The sequence below is a fragment of the Gigantopelta aegis genome, chromosome 10 (genome assembly GCF_016097555.1).
Source record: "Gigantopelta aegis isolate Gae_Host chromosome 10, Gae_host_genome, whole genome shotgun sequence".
In the NCBI taxonomy this organism is placed as follows: Eukaryota; Metazoa; Mollusca; class Gastropoda; order Neomphalida; family Peltospiridae; genus Gigantopelta; species Gigantopelta aegis.
Genome location: NC_054708.1, coordinates 29,625,291 through 29,639,991, shown reverse-complemented (window position 1 = coordinate 29,639,991; position 14,701 = coordinate 29,625,291). Strand labels below are relative to the sequence as shown.

General features: G+C 37.5%; 1 protein-coding gene across 3 annotated transcripts; it reads left to right on the top strand.

The window, feature by feature from the left end:
• Positions 1-107: 107 nt before the first annotated feature.
• Positions 108-13,306, top strand: LOC121383981 (deoxyhypusine synthase-like). 3 transcript variants are annotated; one of them, XM_041514113.1, is made up of 10 exons: positions 108-288; positions 2,517-2,737; positions 6,157-6,321; positions 6,713-6,931; positions 7,995-8,081; positions 9,861-9,966; positions 11,129-11,232; positions 11,947-12,072; positions 12,370-12,397; positions 12,669-13,306. In XM_041514113.1, the coding sequence occupies exons 2-10, from the start codon at positions 2,537-2,539 to the stop codon at positions 12,677-12,679; spliced, it is 1,047 nt and encodes a 348-aa protein (XP_041370047.1). In that variant the 5' UTR covers positions 108-288; positions 2,517-2,536; the 3' UTR covers positions 12,680-13,306. The 3 variants fall into 3 exon arrangements, with proteins under 3 accessions (XP_041370047.1, XP_041370046.1, XP_041370045.1); XM_041514112.1 differs by lacking the exon at positions 12,370-12,397 and having other exon boundaries at positions 2,520-2,737; XM_041514111.1 differs by lacking the exon at positions 12,370-12,397.
• Positions 13,307-14,701: the final 1,395 nt, after the last annotated feature.

The window sequence follows — 14,701 nt, the reverse complement described above, 5'->3', positions numbered from 1 at the left end:
TATAAATATATATCTACATGTATATGGATACTGTCACTGAATGTAAAGTGTTTTGAATTTACAAAATATAGATTAATTAAAAATGAAAGGTGGAAAATACTACAGAATCGAGGTGCATGTGCAATTTTTACTTTCAAGCGAAGTACTTATAAGCAGGAATATTTAAATTTATTTCATTATTCTCAATTATAAGTAAGTAAATACAATTATAGGAGTCATATTTTCTCAAGAACACACAAGTGAGGAAATCCACATCGACTGCTGACAACTTACTAAGAGCAACCAGTTGTAAGTTGTAACGCAAACTCTATGACAATACACAGCTACAGTCACAACTTGTAAGCTGTGACAAATCAAATCAAATCAGTTTATTCACAACAGCAAAACTGTGTTGTACCACGTATTGTGGTCTATTAATACAGGTACAATCCAATCAGAATTATATTTAATTTGTACTTTTTCAGTTTATGAAACTTGAAAGGATATTTTTTAAATATTAGCCTGAGTACTCTGAATCCATGACGTTTCGCCCCCAAGGCAGTTGACCCCCAGTCAGTACGCCCCCAATTTGACCTGTTCGCCCCATGTACCAGTTCGCCCTCAAGTCGATTCGCCCCCAACTGTTTGCCTGTTCACCCCCAAATATTTGTCATTTCACCCCAAATGTTTAGTCAGTTTGCCCCAAAATGCCAATTATTTGTTACTTTTTAACAATTATTGTGATGTTTCTTTAGAGGCATGTTAAACTCTGTGTGTGTGTGTGTGTGTGTGTGTGTGTGTGTGTGTTTCTTTTCTTAGAGGGGGGAGATTGTTGTCTTTCCACGATTTGGACAGGATCATGAGTCAGTCCAGGCACCAATAATATAATCACCAGTTTAATTAATTTATAGAGCACTTTTACACATATAAACCACATCAACAGCATTTATTAAAATGTCCATTCCTGCCAAATATAGGATCTGTTTTAAGAATAAAGAAATAATTTGAGTAAAAAGAATTATGAGTATCTACAAACTATCACAAATAAAACGAAATAAACCTCCACCTTATTTGATTTTAAAACAATGGTTAATGAGCTACATAACCTTGATGCTGATTATGCATCTTCGGCTAACACCTAAGAGGGCTTTGAACCGCAATGCCAACTCAATATGGCCTCTTCTGGTGAGCATTATTCTAATTGAGGGATTATCTTTATGGGGGTGAACTGGTACCTTTGTGGGGGCAAACTGGTACCTTTGTGGGGGCTGACTGGTTAAGCATGTGGGGGCGAACTGACATCCTATTTGGGGGCGAACTGACTGGGGGAAAACAGACCTGGGGGCGAACTGACTGGGGGTGAACTGGTTTGGGGATGAAACGTCTGGTACCCGAGTACTCTGACTGTAAGACTGTGGACAGTTATACGTGGTCAGAGACCAAGCTATGTAATTTTCTTTCAATCACTGTCCACCAAAAGGTAGTCAGAGATTCCTGCTCTAATACCACAACAATCCCATGTTTGATGTTTTCAAGTTCCTTGATTAAAAAAAATCCAGTTATTAATAACTAATACACAGAGTACAGAAAGAAACCCAACAGCACCCACATTCAGCTAAACTTTGGTAAAGTTCAGACAGCAGAAGTCTAAGTTCTCTGACCTATATCGTGATATAGCGTCACATGATCGCCCACTCAGCCATTCCGTTTTCCAGGGGCCATCTTGTACGATAATACGACAAATGCCCGACAATCACCCCCCAAAAAGTTTGTTTTGTTTAAAGACACCACCTGAACACATTGATTCATTAATCATCGGCTACTGGATCTCAAATATTTGGTAATTTTATCATAGTGTTAGAAAGAAAACCTGCTACATTTGTCCATTAGTAGCAAGGAATCTTTTATATGCACCATCCCACAGACAGGTAGTACACACCACAGCCTTATCAAAACATGTATGTTTTTCAACAAATCATGTACTTATAATAATTTATAAAAAATTATTTAAATATTTTAAGGCAAATGACAAAATGGAGTCTTCTAGAACCAATGTTAACTGCCATCATTTTTGGAAAACAAATATAGCAATTTTGATGTCTTGCAATTTCCTCCACCCCAACCCTTTCCTGTTATGGACAGAGGAGCTGGCAAGAGCCAACACCTGTGCCCATGACAGGCATTTACTATGTACAACAGCTTGTTCTGAATATGCAATTTAAACGCTATGCCCTGACCTGAAAAACATTGTAAAAATTATTTTAGCCTCAGCAGGGTAACTAATTTGGGCACAGCAGGTTTTTTTTGTCTGTTCTGAGCACTCTGCCAGACAACTGGTTATCAAAGGCTATGGTATGTGCTATCCTATCTGTGGGGAAGTGCATATAAAATATCTCTTACTACTAATTAATGGGGAAAAGGTACCAGACTTTTTCCAAAACTACATACATGTACATGATCAGAATTATTAAATGTTTAATATTAAGTAGCTACATGAACATGTAATGATTTCATGAATTTGTTGTTATTTTCTTCAGCAGTATAAAGCTTTGGGACAATGGCCGAAGGAAATAACCCCCCAGCTATTGCCACGGGTGCTGTGCTGGTGAAGAGTGAACCACTTCCAGAAGGAACACCAACTGTGCAAGGGTACGATTTCAACCAAGGCATCGACTATCACAAGCTGCTTGGAACGTACGCTCAGTCCGGATTTCAAGCATCTAACTTTGGTCTGGCTGTTAAGGAAATCAACAAAATGGTTTGTATGAGTTTACATACATGTTTATATGTGTGATGCACTGCTTGAACAAGTGTACATACATGAGAGCATCCAAACTGTTTATCCGGTGGATTTTGTACATGTTGTATGTAGCATGGTGGTTTAGTTCCAAACTATTTTGTGTTATTTCTTTGAAAATGTAGCTTAAAGGGACACGCCTTAGTTGTTAACCATTACGCTGTTGTTTTTCGCTATTAAACCCATTTTTTCACAAATAAAATTGCAGTTTACTTACCGTTTATTATTTAGAATATACATTTCCATTCACCTGAAGTGTTTTTTGGTAATCCTGGTAATCCTGGTGTTTGTAATACCACAAAATGCATTTTTCGTATTTCTTAAAAAGCCACGTGCCTCTGAGAAAAAACTGTTGAGCAGACACGATCTAATCTATTTTTAGAGGGGATATTCCCATTTCAATGTCACAGATGTTGGTATACCACATGACCGTTATCATTTTGGTTCAGTTTGTTTTCTCGTGCACGGTTTGCGCAATCAACATCCGATTTGTTGTCGTTTGCTTGTTCATTTGTGAGTTTTTTCTTCACAGTTCGTGAACATTTTCATTAATAATAAAGTTCAGACAAGTAAGTATCTCAATATAAAACATTACAAACCCTTAAAACCAATAATTTTGCTAAGTCTTACGATATCTGGAGAGGGGATACAACTTTGGGGGGTGGGGGTGGGGGATTCGAGCTATATTGTTACCTTTATTTAAATAGAGTAGGAAAACAAAATCTTACATTTTCTTCCTGGGGAGGGGAAGTGCCTCTTCACCCCTGATGACGACGACTACTACTGCTGCTGCTGCTGCTGCTGCTGCTGCTGCTGCTGCTGCTGCTGCTGCTGCTGCTGCTGCTGCTGCTGCTGCTGCTGCTGCCGCCGCCACCACCACCACCACCCACCACTACCACCCACCACCCACCACCACCACCACCAATAATAAACAGTGCATCTAATTGCTAATAACAATAGGTTAGCAGGGTTCGAACTTAACGGTCGCCCGATCGCCACTGGCGAATGAAAACGACGACAGGCGACTGAAAACCCACAGTAAGGTTGCCCGCCTGGCGACCGATTTTTTTTTTTTTTTTTTTTTAAATCAATAATTAATAAATAAATAAAAGTACAGCTATGTAGCCTACTTTGCACCATGAAAAAGTGTAGGTCTGCTTTTACATATAAACATATGCCCAATATAAGAATAGGTGTAAGGTAAGTTAAGTGGCATGTAAAATTGGGCACAAATTCATGTTGACAAGATTCAGCCCTGGTTATGTGTACACGTCATAGATCGTATCCACTGAACATTATATTTTAGGGTTTTTTAAAATTATTATTATTTCATTGAGATGGGGTAGGGTGTTATTTATTTAAGGAGTGGGTTGGTTGAGTGCAGGAAAATACTCAAAATAAATGTTTTCTCTTATAATCTGTTGCAATATTTTTTAATTTTTTTTAAATATTATTCGGGCAAGTGAAAATAGATCCAGGCAAGTGAAAGTGCTGTCACCACTTGCCCTTATGGCAACTCCCCAAAAAAGTTAAGTGCAGACACTGGGTTAGGCACTAGTACCCGGTTCCGAATAGCAAATTTAGGCTAATTGTGGTTTATACAAAATATATAAAATGTATTATTTCAAACACAGTAGTATAGTCAACATGGTCAGTGTCGTCTTATTCCGATTCAAGTATCATGATTGCTGCAGCAGCCACTTCCTAAACAGAAGCACCCGTGTTCGTAAAGTAACTTCCTGTTCCAAACTCATTCCTTTCGCTGTCCAGGACAGAACAGTTGGAACATGTCCAGGAGAGGTGAAAGGAACGCACCCCAAGTCTGTGCGCGCTCTGTGAAATTTGTCGTGACGTAGGCATTTTTGTGCTTCGAGCGACATTTACCGGTGACATCAGAATACTAACTTTCAAAATTATTTCAAGCAATTGTGACATGGGGATTCCCATGGTATTTATCGATATAAAACCTGCTTTTTCACTCCATTTTATAAAAACGTGATCGAAGTGTGTTATAGGTTTGTAGATTAACCAAAATTATAATTTATTTTCGCTGGATGGAACTAGGGCGTGCGGCTTTAATACATGTATAAAATACAGGCCATAGGATTTAAAATTTAATGCAAAACACCATTTCGGTTCCGTGTCTTGTGATCATGGGAACCAATCCGAAACTGTTTTTAGGTTCTGTTGAATTGTTGTACTCAATATATTAATCATGGGAAACAAAATTTCGGTTCTGTGATTTTACAGACACGCTACCAACACTGTACCGGAAACGATTGTTTCCGTGAAATCTGAAGGCCTGAAAGTATAGTACTTTGTACATGTACACTTGTATATTATTGATCATACTCTGCAAATGGATAATCTCCCACCTCCCATCTCCCACATCCATTTACATCCACATTTACAAGTATTTTAGTTAATATATAAAAGGTATCGTATCAGAAGGTAACAGTGACTTGGGGAGAGGAGGGGGCAACTATATGATTTTTAACTGGTAGGTGAATGTATTATGTTCAGAGTGTACAATAAGAATGGATGTTTTGGGGGTTTTAAACACCACAGAGACAAAGAATTTTTTGTTTTTTGCAGGGGACAGGGGACATCACAAACATAATATATAGATGATGTTGAGATGAATGGTGAATCTACCATATTTTAAGTTTTGTACATGTATGTATGCTGTTGTTTGAGCTACATGAACAAAAATGTATCACAGTATCACTCGAGCCCAAGGTACACTGAACTTGAAGTGTGTGCAGTAATCATTGGCCCCCATGTTGGGAGACCCACCCATAATCGGACCCATGAAGTGGGTGAAACTGAGTTTTATGTGGCATTACAGCTCCCCATTGAGCCTAGTGGTGCACACACTCTGGGTTGGAGTCGATACTGGAATGAAACACCCATACCCACACCTACACCCACCCACCCACCCACACACACACACACACACACACACACACACACACACACACACACACACACACACACATACCCACACACACACACACACACCCTCTTGCCTCAGGTTGGACATGAACCCAGTACATACCAGACTAATAGCTCAACCACTAGACCACAGAGTCTGGTTTCAAAATGGAATATTTGTTTAACAACATGTTATGTACATCTAGGCGACATCTACCAGTTTTCAGAAGAGATCTTATATCACTTGCACATACCACGGCCATTGTTACACTAGTTGTAGAGCACTGGCTTGAACAAGATATGGCCCAATGGACGCACCAACGACGATTAGTGCAAGATATATCTTACATCAGACATGTACTTTGCCACTGGACTTCCACACCCCCACAGTCAATCATAGATGCAGATCTAAGGCATGATTACAAGTGTACCTGTACATTTTGTAGATTGATTGCAAGCTGAAACCACTAACCAAAGAGGCCAGTGAAAGAATCAATCTGAATCCAGTTGGAAGGGAACTCAGCAACTGTACAATCTTTCTGAGCTTCACGTCAAACCTCATTTCATCTGGGGTTCGAGAGGTCCTTCGATACCTAGTTCAACATAACATGGTGAGTGTACGACAAGATATTTTTAGTTTTTATAGTGTTTGGTTGTAGGTTATTTTTTTATTTTTTTTTATTTTTTACCCAAACATTTTGGCTATTCATCCATATAATTACATGTACCTTTTCTCTTCTGTTTTTTATACGCCCATCTATGATGGGTCGTATTATGGTATGGCATTGTCCATACGTATGTACATACGTACCATATCATACATACAGGACCATCAAACCTCACATGTAGGAACAACTTGGGATGGTGGTGTGTCACGTTCTAATTCTAAGACGTTAAATATTAGTTGCTACTCAATTTTCAACTGATCACCAATTGTTGCTAATAAAAATGTTTAAAACAAAATGTTCCCTTTACATGTACTAAATAACTCTTTTTTTTAAGGTTGACTGTATTGTTACCACAGCAGGGGGAATAGAAGAAGATATTATCAAATGCATGGCACCAACATTCCTAGGAGAATTTTCTCTTCGTGGTAAAGAGCTCCGGAGCAAGGGTATTAATCGAATTGGGAACCTTTTGGTGCCCAATGACAACTACTGCCATTTTGAGGACTGGTTGATGCCAATTCTAGACAAGATGCTCGAGGAGCAGACCCAAGAAGTAAGATTTTAGTTTTTTAGTAGGCCTACTATTCCTCAAGACCATAGCTAATAAGGATGTGCCAGGAGCACTCGGTCCCCTCCCCAAAATACAAAAGAAGTGCCCTAGGTTTTTAGTTTCAAAGTGACGTTTTTGTCTTAACTGCAGAAGGCTTTGTTGCCCTGATTGTTTGTATTTCCTCACTTACTTTAGCTAAGTACATGTATGGCTCTGTTCTGTAATGATATAAATAAAGCTATCATAGTAAAAAATCCAATCAAGTTATAGTCCTACAACAATGTTTTTCATAAATAATTTCAGTTTGGTTTGACATAAAAAGAAAAGTAAAAGTGTTTTGGAAATAACAAAAAATTACAATTTTTTGTGTGCAATTTGGAAAATAAATTGGCTCAGAAATAAATAACTTGTAGTAAATTCCAGAGGATAAAAAAAGGCATTCCCTGTGGAAAGGACTATAGATAATCTTCCAGTAGACCATTTCTTTATTACATTAAATTTGTACAATCAAGTATACTAGTTCCAAGCTGTATATATATATATTAGGAGAGCTAAATGTTGTAAACTGTCATTCTGATTCTATTTAAATTACTTTTGAGAAAGTGGAAAATAGTATTATATGGAAATAATGATTGTTGCGGTTCAAACAGTCTATCCTAAACATGCAACTGGCCTGCATGTCTTTGCGAGCACATATTTCCTAACCAATGGGGTATGGAAAAAGGCCAAACATTGGTGGATACGATGCTGACTATGACAGCATTGACCATCCAGATAGAAAAGGACAAACATTGGTGGATACGATGCTGACCATGACAGCATTGACCATCCAGATAGAAAAGGACAAACATTGGTGGATACGATGCTGACCATGACAGCATTGACCATCCAGATAGAAAAGGACAAACATTGGTGGATACGATGCTGACCATGACAGCATTGACCATCCAGATAGAAAAAGACAAACTTCAGTCCTCTGTCTTGCACTGGGCATCGTAGTCTAAAGAAACACCTAAAAAGGATAGGACTTCCGAAGTCATTTTGTATTGTTTTTGATTTGTTACAGAATGTCTTGTGGACTCCTTCTAAGATGATCGCAAGACTTGGAAAAGAAATAGACAACCCTGATTCTGTGTATTATTGGGCATACAAGGTAATCTAAAGGTTTTCTAATTATTTCATTGCTGTGCTTAGTTTATAGTTTGCAGCAATTGTTTATTAGCCCCTACTGGTCCAACTGGAGGGAACTACAGTAAAGTATGTTTAGAACGAACACGCTTATAACAAACTACCGGTTAGAACGAACTGATTGTAAAGTCCCGATTTTCTCCCCTATATATTAGTAATACATTTTAATGTATAGAACGAACTATGTATAGCGAATTAACTGTTAAAACAAACCAATTTTGTGGTCCCAAATAGTTAATTCCAGTGTAAATAAGTGTTTACATAACGAACCGTGAATACCGGAAGCATTACCTATCAAACCAATCAGTGTAAAACGCTGCAAAGCCGTGGGATCGACCGCACGACCGCACTAAAACAACAGCCTAAATAACTTTTGTTTGTCTGGACTTGGGAACAGGTATCAATTAAGGGATTAAGTCACTAATTATACCGGAACCGTTACGTATCAAACCAATCAGTGTTAACGGACAGCTGAGCCGTGAGATCAACCGTACTCCAAAAACAGTCTGACACGTTCAACTCAATATATATATACAATGATATTAATCAGCGGTAATTAATGGGATTCTCTTTGTTTGTTATAAATCCGTGTCAGTTTTTCGTTCAGTATGCAATCATGACGGACACGAAAACATCACGCAAAAGAAAAGCGCTCGATCTAGATGTGAAATTTCAAATCGTTGCAGCTGTTGATCTCGGACAAAAATCAAAGAAAGACATAGCATTATCGGAAAACGAGACGGCCACAGTGATTCTGAACCAGAGGACGATACACAGGAGCCACCCGAACAGCCAACGCCCACAGCAGTTGAAACGCACAAGACACTCGAGACAGTCAGACTGTTTTTTCAGAGCAAAGGAGATATTCGATTGCCAGTATTTGACAGCATTGCGGACATTGACTCGGCATTAGAAGTTATGCGTCCAACGCTAAGTAAACAAACCACGATTAGTGATTACGTGACGAAACGTGATTAGGTACATGTAATTCACTAAACTCTTTTGATGTGATCTTTCAGTAATGTTTTGTTGTATTTATTGATTGTAATAAATGATATATTTTTTATAAATGTCTTATAATCACCAAGGCATTTTTATTTTTTTTACTGTTATATTGAGTTCAAAATTCAAAATGGCCGACTTTCGGAATAAAAATTACCAACTTCTGCAAATGTGTACAACGAACTACTGTTATAACGAACCAATGAAGCTGGTCCCTTGCAGTTCGTTATAAGCGTACTTTACTGTATAGGTGTCATCTCCATCCTTCTGATTGTCTTATCGTCTGTCTGTCCCACATATAGGTTTTCAGATATTTTTGTTCCCAGTCCCTTGAGAAATTTTGTGTATAACTTTATCATGTACTTTTACAGTTATGGGTCTTGAATTTAGGAGATAAGACAATTTGTTGGGCCCTGATATGGGGACATGTATTTCTTTGTATTTCTTAGAATGCTTGTTTTAACTTGATTTTCAAGCTTATAGGTTCAAGTATCCTGTCTTTGGTACATCAAAATCTGTGGTATATCAGTGGGAAAATGTATATAAAAGATCCCTTGCTGCTTTTTCGGTAGGTGGGGCCTTTCTGTGTCTTGACCAGGTGTAAATATAAACATTTATTTGACACTTAACTGTCATAGTTTATAATGTGGTGAGGTGTTATTAAGCATATTTTCATTTTCTTTCTTTCAATTTATAAGCAGATGTCTTCATCATTGAATCTGTGTGTGTTTATTTTTTTCAGAACAACATTCCAGTCTTCTGTCCAGCTATTACGGATGGTTCTCTTGGTGATATTGTGTATTTCCACTCGTACAGGAAACCAGGACTCGTCATTGATATTGTAGAAGGTAGTGATGCTGTCACATATTCAGTGCTTCAATTTGTTTACCATTCAGGGATAAACAAACTGGGTTCACTGGCACAAATCAGGACTACGGTCTACTTTCCATTAACACAGTTCTTGTCATGATCAATTTAAAATATAAAATAATTTTTCTAAGTAAAATACATTTCCTACCTACCCAGCATGTAATAGGAAACACGCAATTGGTTTTGTTCAGCCTAGGCTATTCCCACATAAAGGCAGCAAGGGGTCTTTTATATGCACTTTCCAATAGATGGGACAGTACTAACCACAGTGTTTTTAATGTTCCAGTGCACCACAACTGGATAACGGCCGTGGTATGGTGTGCTTTCCTGTCTATTGGAAAGTGTATATAAAAGATCCCTTGCTGCATTAAGAAAAATGTAGTAGGTTTCCTGATGACTATGTGTCAGAATTATTACCAAATGTTAGACATCCAATAGCCGATGATTAATTTAATAATTAATCAATGTGCTCTAGTGGTGTGGTTAAACAACAAATCATCCAGGGAACATTTTGTTCAATATAGCGTCGCGATTCACTATGCACGTTTTAGAGATTGCTACACACATTGCTTCTAGAATTTGTACAAAATTCACTAGCCATGGGATCAGTGATTTTTAAAATGTACTAGCCGTGATTAAATATTCACTATTCCTACTTTACTTAATACAATTTTACTAATAGTAATAATCTTATATATTACCTAAAGAGGGAGATAGTAATTAAAAACACTTAAGATTGGGGGCAGGATAGTCATATTTACAAAATAAGACTTAAATGCAGCATTTGACAACCTTTTTTCCACTAGCCATCGGGCATGGCAATGGTAGTTATTTACTAGCCCAACACTGAAAATCATTAGCCATGTGAATGGGGCTAACATAATCTAGAAGCCCTGTACACATTTATTTTAAAACATTAAACTGTAGTTACTAATCAATTTTAATTGACTAGCAATATCACCACTCAGAATTTTTGAAGCAAAATGTTCCTTGACATCCTGCCACCCAGATCAGCCAAGTGGGAATGGACTGTGAGATAGATTTTCAATCCAACTGAATGCATCAGATGGTGTTCCCCATCCTGTGAAATGAATTTCCATACAGAATGTTTGTAGTGATTAAAAATTTATCTCATTTTAGATGTACGTCGATTGAACAGCCAAGCTGTATTCGCTCAAAACACAGGAATGATTATCTTAGGTGGAGGAGTTGTGAAACACCACACTTGCAATGCTAACCTCATGGTAATTCTTCTTTGCTGTTGATAGAACATCCTGAAAAAAATTTTCCCTAAATAATGTATAGTTGTGCAGACTGAAAAGGGCTTTTGTTTTGTCTGTTCAATGAACAGCCCAGTTTTCTGAACTGATTATCTGAAATAAATATATTTACATCAAATCTTAAAGTTCTGGCTTGTGTGTGTATATGTGTATATATATATATGTATGTATGTATGTATGTATATGTGTGTGTGTGTGTGTGTGTGTGTGTGTGTGTGTATGTATGTATGTGTGTGTGTGTGTGTATGTATGTATGTATGTATATATATATTATGAATTGATCTTGGAGCTAAGATCATCTTATGATTTTAATGCTAAAGTTACTCCGTAAAATGGGGCCCAGTTTTTAATGTGATTTTTTTTTCTGTTGGTCAGTTATACTGAATATACTCTTAATAACTGGTTTTAAGGACATAAAATATTGTTATATGCTACATTGTATTTAATACTATTACTTGTCATGATAAAATTATTTTCTGCATGATTATAGCACTTAAATCTTATAGTGCCAGATAAAAAAAGTTCTGCTGACATACTGTATTACATTTTGTTTTCATTTTATACATTTGAATGTAGAAACGAATTATCTAAATTCTTTGCATGATAATTTGGCAAAAACCAGCATTTTCAGGTTATGTTACTTTAAATGAAATATACAACATATACTTTTATTTTTAGCGAAATGGTGCCGATTTTTCTGTGTACCTCAACACTGGGAGTGAGTTTGATGGGAGTGATTCTGGAGCCAGTCCAGATGAAGCGGTTTCCTGGGGCAAAATACGGACGACTGCCACACCAGTTAAGGTATTTTATTCTATAACTTGTCCACAATATCCAGGTCATAAACCTATTTAATATGTTGATGTATTAACCTGGTTAATTAAAAAATAAAATAATAATAATATTAAAATTTGTTGTCAGTTTTTCATTTATTTACAAGTACAAGCCAACAAGACCTGTACACCTGAGTATAATGTTTTAATAAGATGCATAACATAATTATTTTTAAGATGTTACGTTTAGTCCCATCATTAAAGTTTTTAAAATTTTTAATTCATAAGTATATAGAATGTAAATTTTCTTTTATGTTTACCATGACAGAAAACTACCGGCTTCGGACATAAGGCTGGTAGGTATTGGCTCAGACCCAGAGCGAGTTTTAATGCCTCAATGGGTAGGTGTAAGGCCACTACACCCACTTCTCTCTCACTAACCAGTCTAACCAACTAATAACTAACCCACTGTCATGGACAGACAGCCCAGATAGCTGAGGGATGTGTCCAGGACAGCATGCTTGAACCTTAATTGGATATAAGCACGAATATAAGTTGAAATGAAATGACAATTTTTTTTATTTCAGCTATTTATTTAAGTAAACTGTTTGGGTTTTTTCACTGCAGATTTGTGCTGAAGCAACACTCATCTTTCCACTACTGGTTGCAGAAACCTTTGCAAGAAGAGAAAAAGAATTTGAAAACATCATTAAATAATATAGCCTTTTTATTAATTTATTTTCTGTGAAATTTATGCGCTGAAACAGCTGAACATAAATTCAAAAGACCTGATGTGTACCTGTATGATTCATGATCTCAACAGGGAGAGAATTAAGTGAGCACTTGTATTTACTTCAGGTCTCAGTCGTCGTGTGGTTCAGGTCCCAGATATTGAATGCTTGGTCCAATCAGTAGACCCATTGCTGCTTTTTTCTCCCCACATTCCAGCCACCATAATCATGATAGATATGTGAAATACCATCATGGTACATGTATGTTCTGTCCTGTCTGGAAAATTTTATATTTTGGTACTCTTGAAAATGAATAGCCTTTATGACGACACTGAATTTCTTTTCTCACATTGTACACCAGATTTGGCATATAATAAGACCTACATGTACTTTAGGTTTTGCTACAATAAGGGGCGAGACGTACCCAGTGGTAAAGTGCACGCCTGATGCATGATCGCTCTAGGATCGATCCCTGTCAGTGGGCCCCCATTGGGCTATTTCTCATTCCAGCCAGTGCACCATGACTGGTATATAAAAGGCTGTGGTATGTGCTATCTTGTCTGTAGGATGATGCATATAAAAGATCCCTTGCTGCTAATGAAAAATGTGGCGGGTTTCCTCTGACTATATGTCAAAATTATCAAATGTTTGACATATAATAGCTGGTGATTAATAAATCAATGTGTTCTAGTGGTGTCGTTAAACAAAACCGACTTTAACTTTAAACTTTTGGTACAATAAATTAACATAGAGGTAATAAAAAATAAATAAAAAAAAGTCACCTGAAAAAGATTAACCTTTGATAGTTGGTCATTTGTGTTGATGATCAGCTGCAGGTGGTGCGGAATGCATCTCAGTGGTAGAAGAGGCGAGACGTAGCCCAGTGGTAAAGTGCTCGCTTGATGCGCAGTCGGTCTGGAATCGATCCCCATTGGTGGGCCCATTGGGCTATTTCTCATTCCAGCCAGTACACCATGACTGGTATGTCAAAGGCTGTGGTATGTACTACCCTATCTGTGGGATGGTGCATATAAAAGTGGCGACAGCGGGTTTCCTTCCTCAATATCTGTGTGGTCCTTAACCATATGTCCGACGCCATATAACCGTAAAATAAAATGTGTTGAGTGCATAGTTAAATAAACCATTTTCTTCCTTCTCAGTGGTAGAGCACTCACTTGAGGTGCATTGGGTTGTCACAAGGATGGTGTTGGTGAAATCATTAGGGATTTTTCACATTCCAACCAGTCCTCCATGACTGGTATTTCAAAGGCTACCGTCATGGGGCCTGATTCTCTTGGGCAACACTTTTTGCAGTTCATAATGTGTCGTTAAACAACTGTTATTTTCATTTCTTTGTCCAGGCTGTCGTAAAAGTACAGAGATAACCCAGTGATTTTTAGCTTTGGGGACTTTGGTATTTATAACAAATCACAGACCTCACCTTTTAAGGTGAGGTATCACCCTCGCTCCTCATCACTGCCCTGAGACTTGTTCAAGGAGAGTCATTTTTAGCTACCCGTTTCCTGTGAATTTATATCATATCATTATAGTAATATCCTAAATGGCTCTCCATAATTTAAGTTATGGGAGCAATTAATCACAGACCTCACCTTTAAATCACCCTCGCTCCTCATTACTGCCCTGAGACTTGTTCAAGGAGAGTCACTTTTAGCTACCCGTTTCATGTGAATTTATATGATATCATTATAGTAATATCCTAAATGGCTCTCCATAATCTAAGTTATGGGAGCAATTAATCACAGACCTCACCTTTAAATCACCCTCGCTCCTCATCACTGCCCTGAGACTTGTTCAAGGAGAGTCAATTTTAGCTACCCGTTTCATGTGAATTTATATGATATCATTATAGTAATATCCTAAATGGCTCTCCATAATCTACGTTATGGGAGCAATTAATCACTCCACTCA